Source organism: Carassius gibelio, chromosome B1, assembly GCF_023724105.1.
Source record: "Carassius gibelio isolate Cgi1373 ecotype wild population from Czech Republic chromosome B1, carGib1.2-hapl.c, whole genome shotgun sequence".
In the NCBI taxonomy this organism is placed as follows: domain Eukaryota; kingdom Metazoa; phylum Chordata; class Actinopteri; order Cypriniformes; family Cyprinidae; genus Carassius; species Carassius gibelio.
Window position 1 is genome coordinate 13,339,935 of NC_068396.1, and position 14,780 is coordinate 13,354,714.

Sequence of the window (14,780 nt, forward strand, 5' to 3'; positions counted from 1 at the left end):
TAAATTTTGATGAGACACAAAGGAAACAAGCATGTTGATCTTGTGCGGACTGTCTACTATGGCTAAATGAAATATTTTAAATGTAAGTAAGAAATTGATTGATGAGAAAAAACATCTCAGGTTACGAATGTAACCATGGTTCCCTAAGAGGGAACGAGACACTGCGTCCTCTGAAGGGACACTATGGGGAACACCTCGTCGTGACCCGTGTCTGAAGCATACTTTGAAAAATGCCACCGTGTTGGCCGGCGACAGCCTCTGAAGTCACTACTGGCGCGACTATAAATACGTGCCCGTAGGACCCGTCACTTATCTTCTTCGTGAAGCTTGCGTCCGAAGCATGGCAGGGAGCTAGAGGACGCAGTGTCTCATTCCCTCTCAGGGAACCATGGTTACATTCGTAACCTGAGACATTCCCTGTCAAGGGAACTTCGAACTGCGTTCTCTGAAGGGACACTATGGGGAATAGTATACCCACACCGCCATGCTGAGGGGAGTGCAGGCCAGAATGATGGCAAACACTAAGTACCAACTCTACCATTTCACCGGGAGTCGCCCCTGGGACGGTTCGACGGCTGTCCATGACATTATCCCTTATGATCAAAGGCCTAAGCTACATACCCAACTTACCTGTAGGGCCTCGGCCCGGGGTAGAGCTGAAGGCTTGGAATCACGAAAGATTCCTTTAAAGGGATACGGCTAAGAACCTAGCACTGTTTTTCTATTACCAAGTCTTGCCTGTCACAAAGGAGGGGCTCTTGTGGCACTCTGATAGAGCAGCTCGGAGATAGAATGGCCCGGGAGCAGAGCAATTGGAGGACGGAACGTACAGAACCCCAATGGAGCTGGATGGAAGGAGGCCAGAGGGGATAGTGCGATGCTCTCTCGAGCCGCAAAACCGATCCACCCAGGTCTGGCCAACCTCTCCAACTCTGCTTCACACCTTGGTTCGAAGGCGCCATTCCCCGAGCCTCAGCCCCTGCCTCAGCAGGATGTCTGCTCTCACAGTGTGTCTCAAAACAGTATGTAGTACTGGAGCGCTCTGATGAAAAAACAGAGAATTCAGTCTCCCATGAGAGGAGGACTCCTAGCTCTGAGCAGCATGCTCATAGGCGACCCTTTTAGAAAAGGGGAGCGCTGCTAAACTACCGCGAGAATTGCCCACACAGCCCCCCTTGTTGAGGGGCGGTGCTTGAGGTGTATAACAAATACACACTGGTTGAATGAAGCCCAAGGAACCCCGGGGCTAATGATCTCAAGAAAGGGAATGAAGCGGAGCGTGTAACCTTTACCGTACAGGATTTCAGAAAGTGCGCAGAGCCTTGCGTGCACACTTACTACTTAACGTGGATTTCAGACAGTGCGCAAAACGTTAACTTTCACACTGACCACCATGTGGTTTTGAGAAAGTACACAGGCTTAGCGTGTGTACTGAAAGGTTACCTGACAACCACAGTATGTGGGAGCTCACCTTCAGAGAGACTTGTGAAGCCTACTATCTGATAACCACAATATGTGGGAGTTCATCTACAGAGAGACCTAGAGAGGCCTACTACCTGTTACCAGATAACCACCTCAGTGGAAGGTAATATGGAACTCGACTCCAGGGAGGCCTGGTGAGGCCTACTACCTGACAACCACAAACCGTGGGAGCTCGTTTTTTAGTGGAAACGCACAGTATGTGGGACCTAAATCTCCAGGGAGGCCTGGTGAGGCCTACTACCTGACAACCACAGTATGTGGGAGCTCGCCTTCTGAGAGACCTGGTGAAGCCTACTATCTGAAAAACCACAATATGCTATTTAGTGGAAACGCACAGTATGTGGGAGCTAAATCTCCAGGGAGGCCTGGTGAGGCCTACTACCTGACAACCACAGTATGTGGGAGCTCACCATCAGAGAGGCCTGATGAAGCCTACTATCTGATAACCACAATATGTGGGAGTCCACACAGCCCCTCATGTTGAGAGAAGCGATGCTTGGGGATTTTAGAAAGTGAGCAGAGTCTTGCGTGCACACTTACCACCATGTACCACCGTACCACCGTGGATTTGAGACAGTTCGCAAAGTTTTCATGTGCACACTGACCACCATGTGGTTTTGAGAAAGTACACAGGCTTATCGTGTGTACAGAAAGGTTCCTAAGCATCGCATTGGCGCTGGATCGCATGGGAGGGGCGAGCTCCAACCCTCAAGCGAGGGGAGCATCACCTGAGGCAGTAAATACAGAAGGACTCCGTAACTACCACCTACCCGGATGCGCCAAACGGCCAGGCGGCCCCTCAGGGAGACCTGGATGGACATCCATGAAATTCCCTGCAGTGCTGTGCCAGTTCTGACGATCAGCCAGGCTCCTCGGGAGGGGGTGTGGGATGAGCAACCGCAGAGCGCTTGCTTCCCACACGCGGGACTCGCTCCGCGGCGGGTGTCGCGCCCGGGGGGGCAAACCCATGTGGCACGGCCGCCTGCCGAAAGCCTGTGATCGTGGTCACCTAATACCAGAGCACAAGGCTGGAACTGAGCACTGTAAAGGAAACTCACAGAGTTTGTTAGTAGACATATAACCACCAGCAACATAACACCCATAAGCAGAAAGGGTTACATACTCACCCTCCCTCCTGTACTGGAGTCCCGCTTTACGGGGTGCCCCCTTTTGGTCCGGACCGTCAGTAAGGTGGTCACTATGAAAATAGGACCAACCAAAACATAACAGGTCCAGGATAGGAGACTGTTATGTGAGAAACTTTCCACCTAACCCCGATCAGGTGGAGCGCTGGTGGCTACAGGGGAATGAGGCAGGGGAGAAATAAAATAGAAGTTAAAAACATCCGAAGGAAGTGCATAACTCCTAGGTATCGCTCCGATCCAGACGAGAACGCTGCCTCGTCTGAATCACATCCCTCAGACCCTGCTTACCTCTTCGTGACCCGCGATTCCACTCGGAGGAGTGCGAGCCGCGACACTAGCCTTGTGCACCCGTCTTCGATCCTCAGATCGAGATGGGCCAGGACCCCTTTGTTGTTCGGGCGCCATGCTAGTGGATGCCATGATAACAATAATAGATCGCTCTTACCGTTCTGGTCTATTCTCAGATGCACGCTTCAAACAAAACAGTCAATGAAGACGAAGAAGATAAGTGACGGGTCCTACGGGCGCGTATTTATAGTCGCACCGGTAGTGACTTCAGAGTAGAGCTGAAACAACGAATCGATTTAATCGATTAAAATCGATTATTAAAATAGTTGTCAACTAATTTAGTAATCGATTCGTCGCTAAATAAATTTTATTTGCCATAAGCGGCTCATTTCGTGCATATTTCAAATCTGCAGTGACCAAAGTGTGGCAGTAATGAGCCACCGGAGGTTTTACTCAGCCAGTACAGCAGGTGAAGTAGCGAATAGCCAATAGCTGGCCTCGTTTTATGTCACGTGCTTCCCGAATAGCGTCTCTGCAGCATTCAGCGGGAAGTGGGAGTACTTTACTTTGAGCCTTCAAAATGAAGAGTAACCTGTAAACTCTGCACTACTGAACTGTTTAAGGGGCCGTTCACATATCATGTCTTTTGCGTGCTCAAGTTCGTTATTTCCTATGTAGGCGCGCAGTATGCACTCTCATAATGGAAGCGACGCGGTCGCGACACGCACGCAGTGCGATGCGCCCGTTTTTCCAGGCGCGTCCACACCGCATCCATTTATCCTTTGCTGAAATTTCCGGGTCTTCATGGAGAGGGCACGTCATGGAGAGAGCACGTCATGGTTGCTTAGCAAAGGCAGACGCCTCAGGGGCGCTTCTGCCCGAGCGCTTTGGAAAGAAGGAGAAAGCGGCGCGACTAGCGTTTTCCACACGTTTTTAGGTGCGATATGTGAACGGCCCCTAAGAATTTTATTTGTGCAGATTCTCCAGTACAAGGTTGTTTGCAAAAGTTTAGTCGTAAAAGCTGATAACATTGCTTTTTAACAGTTAACATTTAAAGCTTTACAAACATGTTATGTGATCAGTTTGTCGTTTACCAGTTCATAATTCAGACTTGCAGCCTAATTATGACTGAATGAATGAAAGTATTCACTGCTCTTTTTCACACAGCAGGTTTTTTGTGTGTGTCCCAATTTTTTTTTTTTTTCTGGACAACCTTCTGATGGATTTTACTTTAAATTGTGAGTTCCATTCAGGTTTCATGCCATTGGCACTTTTTTTCGAAGGATTGTTTACAATTTCACAGCATAAGCTATAAAGCTTTTTCCCAGTAAATAATAAAATACAATGCACTGCAATTTTATTCTGTTTTATCCTTATACTTCGTGAAAATATGTTCTCAAAGATTCCTTAAGCTTTGTTTGGGATGTTAAACTACTTTAGGAGCTCTAAGGACTGCCATGGTGAAAACAATATTTGAAATCTCCTTGTGAATTTTGCTAGAGTATGGGTCAGTGTTTTGATTGCAGAAGAGTTCGACAAAGGATTACTAACATAATAAAACAACTCCAGGTATATTTTTGATGAGGATATGACAATGCAAAATGGTTAAAATCTCTTAAAAATCTATGCTGAATGATAAAGACCCTTTATTAATAATTTACTTGGGGAAAAAACTAAAATATAAGTACATAAACCGATTAATCGATTAATCGTAAAAATAATCGACAGATTAATCGATTATCAAAATAATCGTTAGTTGCAGCCCTACTTCAGAGGCTGTCGCCGGCCAACACGTTGGCGTTTTTCAAAGTATGCTTCAGACACGGGTCACGACGAGGTGTTGCAAATAGTGTCCCTTCAGAGGACGCAGTTCGAAGTTCCCTTGACAGGGAACTTAATTATAGCTATGTTTGCTAACAAAATAAACCAATAAAAGCCATTATTTTGTGTTCATGGTTAAGTGCTAACTAAGTCTAATTTCAACATGCAGTTTATAGGAGACGTTTAGTAGCCTTGGTCTTTAATTAACATTAACATTAATTTGTGCGCAGCCTGCATTACAAACTGTCCTGGTTGAAGTGTAGCCTAAATGCAACTGGTCAAATCTGTGACGTTTTGAGCAAATGAATTGCATTCACGCTGAAAAACAAGAGTTCTAGCATGAAAATTATTGGGAACTAATGTGGTCGGAACCAAAGTTTACAGGACTGGCGTTCTTTGGAATCCTCTCAAGAGGAGGACTTCTACATTCCGATTGGTGGCCGCCTCACTGCGTCAGAGCTCATTACAATAAAGCTGACATGACTTTCTCCCTGCATCCCAATGTCCATACTAATCCATCCTAAATAGTATGTGAGATTAGCATTAGTTTGTCCCAAAGCATAGTATGTTGAAAAGAGTATGCCAAAACCCCCCGGATGGTCTACTATTTCAGGTCGATTTTTGAAGTGTACAGTAGATCTGTGCACACTCTAATGGCTAATATTACATGCACACGTTACAATTTGAAACATCAAGATAAATAAAATTAAGACTTGAACACAAGTTCTTTACTGAGGTGAACATCCCTGTTCTGAGACAGTCAGACAGTATTATACAGCCTAGAATGCGCGAAAGGGTGCTCCCTCATATAATCAATAAAAGCTGTCACTCACTTCAGTTCATTGCAATCTCACAACATTCCGTTAATAAGCTCTCTACATGGCACAATAAATCTCTTATTTACATAGTATCTACACTTTGTTATAATGAGAGGAGCCCGAGCTTGCAGAACTCAGGACTTGACAAAAAATTGGCACTGTGAGTGGATTCTGAATTAAACATGTTGAGTCACTGCATTCAAGAAATTAAATTATATGTCTGTGCTTGGCTACATTGCTCAACACTGCAAATATTTTTTGCCAATAGGCCTAAGAGATGGGACCCCTGATTCCCTGGGCCCTAAGCCGCCGCTTACTTTGCTTATTAGTAAAGTCGCCCCTGGATAAAGGGGTTTGAGTTATTAATAATCAATATTTAACCTGGTAAAAAATATTTATTTAATGTTATCTGTGTTATATTTCGTCTGCAACAGCAATGTAAACTGTTATAAACATCCGTTTGGTCGTTAAATTTTAAATTTATTATTATGAAGAAAATATGAGCAGAGTTCTCCGCATGACCTCGCAGACCAACGTGCAACTTATTTTCTCTTCGATATGGTAGGAAGTTAAATTAAATGTGGGAGGATGTTAACTGTGAGAAGATGATTGACAGGCCAGTTTACAGTGACAGGATTCATGTAATTATGCGACAGAGAGCTCCTTTAAAGACGCAATTGTGTCATGATAGTATGTCCTAAAGCTTGCCTACTTTTCTACGACACACTCAAACGTGTGTACTTTTTCTTCACAAAAAAGTACATAGTTTTATGGGCATAGTATAAGTAGGCACATCTGGATGCAGCACAACTCTCCTCAACGCCCTGACATGCTGCTGCTTGTGAACGCACAGTTACACTCTGTCATGGTCACAGGTAGACAGACCAGTAAATAACATTGAAGAAAAGGAAGGTGAAAGGGAACAGAACTCGAGCATAGAGATCAACCTTTTTAGCAGCAGACGGGATAACGGGTTTCGGAGGTGACGGCTTCTTCTTGTTCTTGTTCTGTGATTTACCGGCAGCATCTGTGACCTCAATGGGCTTGCCGTAACAGTCGAAGTTGGAGAGTTCAAAATCCCGTGGGAGAGAACCGACAATACTGAAATCATTTGAGCGCAGATCAGATTTTGAAGTACACACCTTCTTACAGCGGTTTTCCACAACCTACACAAACATAAGCCACACAAAAAAACAATCAAATACATACAATTAAATCTATCTATCGAACTGTCAATCCGTCTATTCGTCTGTCCATCCGTCCATCCTTCTAAATTATTGGAGCCCTATATTTTTTTCCAAAGATGACCAGTCCATGGAAGCCATTGCAGTCATCCTCGCAAGACATTTCTCTTAAATATTGTTTGTAATATGACCTCTCCCCCTCACACATACACACATGCACACGCACTTGTGAACCCCCGTGCTGCTCTGTCATAGCTTCAGGCCTTGGTGCTGTCAGGTCACATTACTTTCAGTACCCCAGAATCCTCTGCTCTTCTCTGCACCCATGTTCCACTGAGCACGCTCAGAGCAGTAGACTCAATTACAGCCATTTCATCTCCCCATGTACCCATTAACACACACACACACACACACATTCAACTTACATAAAAAGATACACACACACACACCCTACATAGAGAGAACAGTCACACACAAACAAGTACATGTGAAGAATACACACATTTTTTCTACATAAAGACAAACAAATTAATGCACAAATTCAACTCACTAAAAGGAATACATGTGCATACACAAACTGACCTGTAGTGTGCTGACATGTATAGGTGTCCCACCAGTGCCATTGGCACTGTTAGTTTTTGCTGGTGTCTTGTTCTCCCTTTTTTCTCTTTCTTTCTCTTTCTCAGCCATCTTTATCTTCTCTTCCTCAATGCGCCTGGGACTGTTCAGCATCACCTGTGACACAGCACACAGAAAGAGCAAATTCATGCAATGCAAACACACCCTTATGACATTTGAAAACCAGAGAACATCATAAGAAAATACTAAACAACAATATAAATAGTAAAATTTTACATGATTCCATTAATCTACGAACATTATGCCATACTTGGAAGCAAGGCCCTTTATGTCAGGCATCAAGTTTTGCCCCATCTTCCACTGGTCAGACAAATGCGTTTGCACTCTTATGCCACACATTTAGTATGAATACCATTACATAAAAAGTCAAATAAAGTGGCATTTATTTAAAATAAAGTAAATTTTTCGCTAGACATTTGACAAAAATAAGGTTGATATTTGGACACTTTCTGTCTGTTAAACTGCCCATATTAATATGATAGACTACACCAGAGATAATCAAAGCCTTTTTACAATTACACCAGTGTGATAATATCGTGAACAGTGATTAAAGGGGTCATATGATGCGATTTCAAGTTTTCCTTTCTCTTTGGAGTGAGACTCGTCCACTTCCTCCTAAAATTCCTCGTTTAAACATGCCCCCACGTCTACATCACTATGTGGGAAGATTTGCATAACACCTCCCAAATGTTCATGCAAAGAAAGCAGGCGCATTGATTATCGCTGTAGCATTTGTTACCGCTGCCACCACCATGTAGCGGAGACGCTGTGCGTTTTGTTGTGAAAGTGAAATTAGGGCTGCACAATGAATCAGTTTTCTAATCTAGATTACAATTATGGATGTCACAATTACATAAACGTTCAAAGTGGCAATTAATCGTTTAAAGTCCACTTATGTTATTCTGCACTGTCACAGAGCTGCCCTCTGTTCCCTCTGCCTATCTTGTAGGGACCATGCCACTTAGCTAGCAACATATTCTCACTGGTAAGCAGCAACAGCAGCACCTTTTGGCCAGGCTCAAATGATTTTTCCCCTGCTTTCTTATCATACCACACTTTCTGAGTTTGCTGGGCTTTTTTATGTTCTCCTGGGCTAATGAGGTCATCTCTTCCAAACACTCTCTCATTTGGATCACGTACTGGACCACACTGCAAGTACCATCCTTGGGTCCCTCCCACTGTTCCTTAAGAAGGTCCAAAGGACCTCTTACTTGCCGGCCATATAACAGTTATGCCTGCGCCACCTCCCTGTAAGCAAACAACAGATATGGTAACCATTGGTCCCAGTCATCTCCTGACTTAGAAACGAACTTGTGCAGCATGCTTTTTAGGGTTTGATTAAAGCGCTCGACCAAACCATCAGTCTGGGGGTGGTAAGGGGTAGTCTTAATAGCCCTAATCCCCAACAATTGGTACATCTGACTTAACAGCAAGGACATAAAATTAGTAGCCTGATCTGTTAAAATTTCACAGGGAACACCCACCCTGGAAAACAGCTGTACAAGGCAGTTAACTATTTGTATAGCTTTGATGTTTCTAAGGGGAAAGGCTTCAGGATACTTGGTGGCATAAATCACAAATCACTAAGATGTACCTGTTCCCATTTTTACTTCTTTCTAGGGGCCCACTACATCCATTCCCAGGTGACTGAAAGGGGTGTCAATAACTGGCAATGGTAATAAATGTGCAGGTGCCACTCTCCTACCAGAAGTCATCTTGGCACTCTGTACAGGTACGATTGAACTCGGTTACATCCGTATACATTTTAGGCCAAGTGAACCGACTTGCAATCCTTGCTAATGTTTTATGCTTGCCTAAGTGTCCGGCCCATAGCACAGAATGTCCCAGATTAATAATGGTATGACGCACTGATTCCAGAACTACTACTGCCTCAACTTCCCCTTTCACCTGATAGAGTATACCCTTCTTCAGGATATACTGGACTCAACTTAAATAATTTTGGCATTTAAAAAGATAAATAAATATTACTGCTTTGTTGACTACTTTGAATGAGAGAATTAATATATAAAAATGTTATACTGATTCACACACCAAATCATTGTCAAAATCATTTCAGGTCATTTTCATATACTTTTCATTTTTCTGCATTTTCAGCACAAAATTAAGAATATTTATTCTGTAAATGCAGAATGTAAATTGCAGCGTTATACCCCAGTTTTCCAGGATTGATAGACAATCTTAACCACAGAAACTTTATATCTGAGTTGAGGAGGAGTTCATTGTTCCTTAGTAAGGCATTTTTGTTGCGGTCTCTGTTATCTATCAGGGGCTCTCCTTTGTGGTAGATGATGTTATCCCCTCCAGACCATCGCAACACAAGGTATGTCCTCTAGACTGCAACACTCTGCATCCTCTATCACAATTCTTTCATAAAATGAAGCATTTACCAGGGGTATTGCCTTGGGTTCTCTACACAGTTCAGTTCGGGTTACACACTTCGGTTCTGTCGCAGCCTCGTGTGGGAGACTGGTTTGTCACTGTCAACCTGAAGGATGCCTATTTTCATATTCAGGTCATTCAACAACACAGCAAGTTCCTCAGGTTTGCCTTTGGGCGAAAGGCTTACCAGTACAAGGTTCTTCCCTTTGGCCTTGCCTTGGGACCAAGGACATTCACAAAGTGCATGGATGCTGCTCTGCCCTATTGAGGCTCCAAGGGACCTGTACACTCAATTGCCTGGACAGTTGGATCATTTTAGCCCACTCCAGGGAATTAGTGATTTACCACATTCTCACTAATTTCTCTTTTGCCATATTTTTTTTTCTTAGCCTCAGAATGAATGCCAAAAAGTGTGTTCTCACCCCCTCTAAAAAAAAACAAAAACAAACCAAAAAACGTTTTCCTGGGGATTCACTTGGATTCCATTCAGATGCATGCCCGTCTGGCTCCTGCTCGGATTTCCAGCCTCAACGCGTGCTCGGCATGCTTCAAGCTAGGCCATCATGTAGTGTTGCTTTCGTCAACGAAAATTATGACTAAATATAATGAACTTTTATCACCTGACGAAAACGAGACGAAACGTAAATGCTGGTCATGTGACGATGACTATAATTAAATGTATAATGCAATATTGTTGACAAATAGAAACAAGACTGAATGTGGTTTACTAAATAAAAACTATGCTCAAATGTCTCTTCATGTTCGTTGACCAAAAAGAGACTAGAACAAAATGTTATAAAGTCATAATGTTATTTTGTCTCGTTAAGTCGCGTTATTATTATTATTTTGCTGTATTTCTGTTTCCTGTGTCTCACTGCAGGGGCTCCATTAGGTCACACTGCGCAGATGCAGGCGACATAACTTCCTCAAGCCCAACTCGCAGCATTATTTAGAAGATGACAACAAACAAAGTTAAGTCTGACACAGAGAAAGGGACTGATGTGTGTACTTCTAATATGTTTGCTCAGTAAAATAAATATTGTAAATTCAAATCAGATTGTCTTCCGTGTCTGTAATAGATATATTCTTGAGTCTATAAGGTAACAATCATATAATAAGATAACCTTGTTTGAAATGGGTTTGGCTAAAATAAAATTTTGGTTTCGTCTATACTACTAGGTACTTATACTATACTGACTGGGTTAAATTGCATAACTAAAAAGAGACTAAAATACAATTTTCATTGAGTAAAATTAGATTAAATGTCATCAGTTTTTGTGGACTAAAACAAAGACAACAATAGTCATGGATAATTCTTACTATTCTATATATATATATATATATATATATATATATATATATATATATATATATATATATAAAATAATATATATATATATATATATATATATATATATATATATATATATATATATATATATATACTTTTTTTTTTTTTTTTACTTTGGTTCTTCTGGAAAAATGCAATGGCCAAAAATATATATTATATATATTTTTTTAAAATATATATAAGTGTCTCTTTGATCAAAAAAGGGTTCCGACTCATGCTCCTTGGATATTTGTGTAGAGGCAGGATGGTACTCTCCACACACTATCATCAAGTTCTATAATTTGGATCTTGACACGGCCCCTGGTTCCTGGGTCTTGTCTGCTTGAACCAGCTGTGGATACTATCGGATTCATCATCAGGCCAGATATGGCAGCGCTTTAGCTTGGCGTGTTTGGTACATCATTCCCATTGCATCACAGCTACACAGCATCAAGTGAACCCATGAAAGAGAACATCTCTGGTTACTTGTTCCTCATGTTCTTCTGAGCAGGGAACAAGATGCTGTGTCTGCTGCCAAGCTCCTTGCACTGCCAACATAAAGCTTTTTTTGGCAAAGAAATCTGAGGAGCAGATGGCATGTTCGCCAGTATAAGGATGGCAATGTAAAAGCGTTGAGACAGTGAATGAATTTCTGTGATTCCATCCAGGCTTCAGACAATCGGGACACCCAGAGGGCGTTCCCCTCATAGCCACGCAGCGTCTCATTCACTACTCAGAGAACATGGGTTACGCAAGTTACCAGAGACGTTCTGTTTTCAGTTTTAGTTTTCATTTTTTTTGTTTACAGATCTGTTTTTCTCCTCTCAGAAAGAGTCCATTTCCGTGTCAATGTTTTTCTCCTTTTTATTATATGATATATGTTGGGTTCTGGGATAAAGTTTAGAAATCCTTACAATATGTTTATGCTATACCTATGAATTACACCTCAGCAAGAGATGAATCCAAAATTCAGTGTCATTAAAGAATATCATTAAAAAAAAAGTTTTAATGTAGCTGAAATGTAAATAACATTTTGAAAGGGTGAAAAAGTTTATATTAAGGAAAATTACAAAAATAACAATAGTAATGACAAAACTTTGGTAACACTTTATTTTATGGTCCAATTCTCACTATTAACTAGCCATTAACTATGACTTTTGCCTCAATTATGTCCTTATTTGCTGCTTATTAATAGTTTATAAGGTAGTTTTTAAGTTTAGGGTATTGGGTAGGATTATGGATGTCATGCATAATATGTACTTTATAAGCACTAATAAACAGCCAATATGTTAATAATAGACATGCTAATAAGCAACTAGTTTTTAGTGTGAATTGGACCCTATACTAAAGTGTTACCAAAAGTTTTTTCCACTTCTGGATATTGTTATTTGGAAAAATAAACTGAGATAAATATGTCTTTTAAGTAAGTTTTTTTTTAAGTGTGAAACACCCATACAGAGTTCAGCTAAATCTATAGTTCTGCAATATCAAGGAAACATACAAGACAACAACAAACATGTGCATACACACCTGAACCACAGCGTACTCCACAAGAGAGGCAAAACCATACAGCAAACAGGCAATCATCCAGATATCAATGGCTTTCACATAGGAGACCTTAGGAAGGTCAGATGCTAGAGACATAGACTCGGATGACAGTGACAGAACAGACAGAATGCCTAAAGAGAGACAGACAGGACAGAAAGAAAGAAGACTTCCTCATGTAATTGCATACTGCAGCTTCATTAATCAGCATACTGTACCTTGATCTTAAGCAGATATCTTGAGTTTCTTCTCACTTAACCACAAGGTATAAAATTAACTATGATGCTTTAATGTTAAAACTGACCTGGGAGTAACAGCCATCCCTGGAATGGAGAGATGAACAAATGAGAGAAAGGAATGAAGGAGAAGTGGATCCTATGAGAGGAGGAATATGGAGAGATGAGAGGAAAAACGGGTTGGATTTTGGATAATCATGGGAATGATTGATGGATGAATTTCCCAGTGTAAGTGGAAAGATATTTCTCTTTCTTTAAATGTGCACCCTTTTTCTACCCATTTTATTTGTATATATGTTTCATATACTGTATATTTCATTTAGAAATGTTTATAAATAAATTATCCTAAAGTATTTCGTTTTTAAATATTTATCAAAAGGCTTCATCAAAAATATAAAAAATGGTAGTGTATCAGAAACAGTTAATTATTAGAAATTGCTTTTTACGAAAGTCTGCAGATTTTAACACCTTTGTCACATAAAATCCCAATGACTTATTAAATCATTAAATAGGCAATATAAGAAAGACTAAGAAAGAGCTGTAGCAACTCTGTAAGGGTCATCAAACCCAACACTGCAATTCCAATAACAGCTACTGCATGTGGTGTTCTTTTGTTTTAACTGACAGCTTCATTTGAAGGCTGACTCACCTAAGGGGACTCGAGCTGCACTGGCGTCAGGGTTGATCCAGAAGGACAGCCATGATAGGACGACAAGAAGCAGGGTGGGAGCATAAACACCCATCATATAAAAGCCCACCTGCCTTCTGAGAGTGAAGATGACTTCCACACAAGTATAATGACCTATAGATTTTGAGAGGGGGAACAAGAGAGAATGCATCAAAATTACATGCAGTAGGTCTTGGAAGTGTTATAGCATATCTTCATCATTTATGATCCTACAAAATGCTTTTTATGTACTATATAGGGTGTTACTGATTCTTTAAATCTTAAATATCAATAAAAATATTATATTAATAATGTTAACAAAGTGAAACTAACAAACCATTTAAATGCTTATTGTGTAAACGATGACATTTTTTTTTTTTTACACAAAATAGCACAGCATTATTTCTACAACAATTAATAATATTGCTCTTTACAGATGTCTTTTTTAATTTACTGTACTTAAGTTAGTGTTACCAAGGAGACAGGAGCAGTGTCAGTGGAGAGCTTGAGATGAAATATGAGATGATTGTGATGTGTGAAGAAAATTCAAGATATTGTAAATGTCACTTGTGAACAAGATATAATTTAGTCAAAACATTTAAGTTCAGTTCTGTTTAAGGGATACTTAAAATCCTGGAATCCTGGACTAAAATAACAAAGTGAGTTTGAAATATTTATTATATTTATTTTCTACAGGTCCACAGGGCCAAACTTTGCCCACAGTTGAAGAAACACCCATCCATCCAAACGACTCATTCACTTACACATGCTCACAGTACACATTCTTAGTCCAGTGCTCATGTGTCTTGTGTGTGCATGCATTTGCAGATTCCAAAAGAGTTCATCTGTCTCATGGGGTCACTGTGAAATCAAACCTTATAAAAATAAAACAAAAATTACACTGAATAAATTAGAGGAATCGCAAGCTCTATTTCACTCCATTAAGTGGAGCAGAAATTAATCCATTAATGCCTATATTTAGATGTCTTACACATAATTATTCTCTTATGAACATACTGTTCATATAGCTATAAATATTTGTTATTTTGCTATTTAGATTAAGTTATTTCTGGTATACAATAATAAATAATGATGTGAAATAATGTACAGCAACTTCATCAGAAAAAAATATAACATTACATAACTTGCTTACCAATGGATCCTCTGGAGTGAAAGGGTGCCGTCAGAATGAAAGTCCAAACAGCTCATAAAACATCACAACAAT

The 14,780-nt window shown here is 40.8% G+C and overlaps 1 protein-coding gene across 2 annotated transcripts in view; it reads right to left on the reverse strand.

Moving 5' to 3' along the window:
* Positions 1–306: 306 nt before the first annotated feature.
* The window catches only part of LOC127948973 (glycine receptor subunit beta-like), a 31,943-nt gene continuing 17,469 nt past the window's right edge, over positions 307–14,780 (reverse strand). The window contains exons 8-11 of one of the 2 annotated variants that reach the window (XM_052545865.1): positions 13,538–13,690; positions 12,638–12,786; positions 7,321–7,473; positions 307–6,720 (exon numbers count right to left, since the gene is read on the reverse strand). In XM_052545865.1, the coding sequence (XP_052401825.1) occupies positions 6,424–6,720; positions 7,321–7,473; positions 12,638–12,786; positions 13,538–13,690 (752 nt within the window). In that variant the 3' untranslated portion in view covers positions 307–6,423. The remainder of the gene's footprint in view (positions 6,721–7,320; positions 7,474–12,637; positions 12,787–13,537; positions 13,691–14,780) is intronic. The other variant, XR_008152222.1, reaches the window with a different exon arrangement.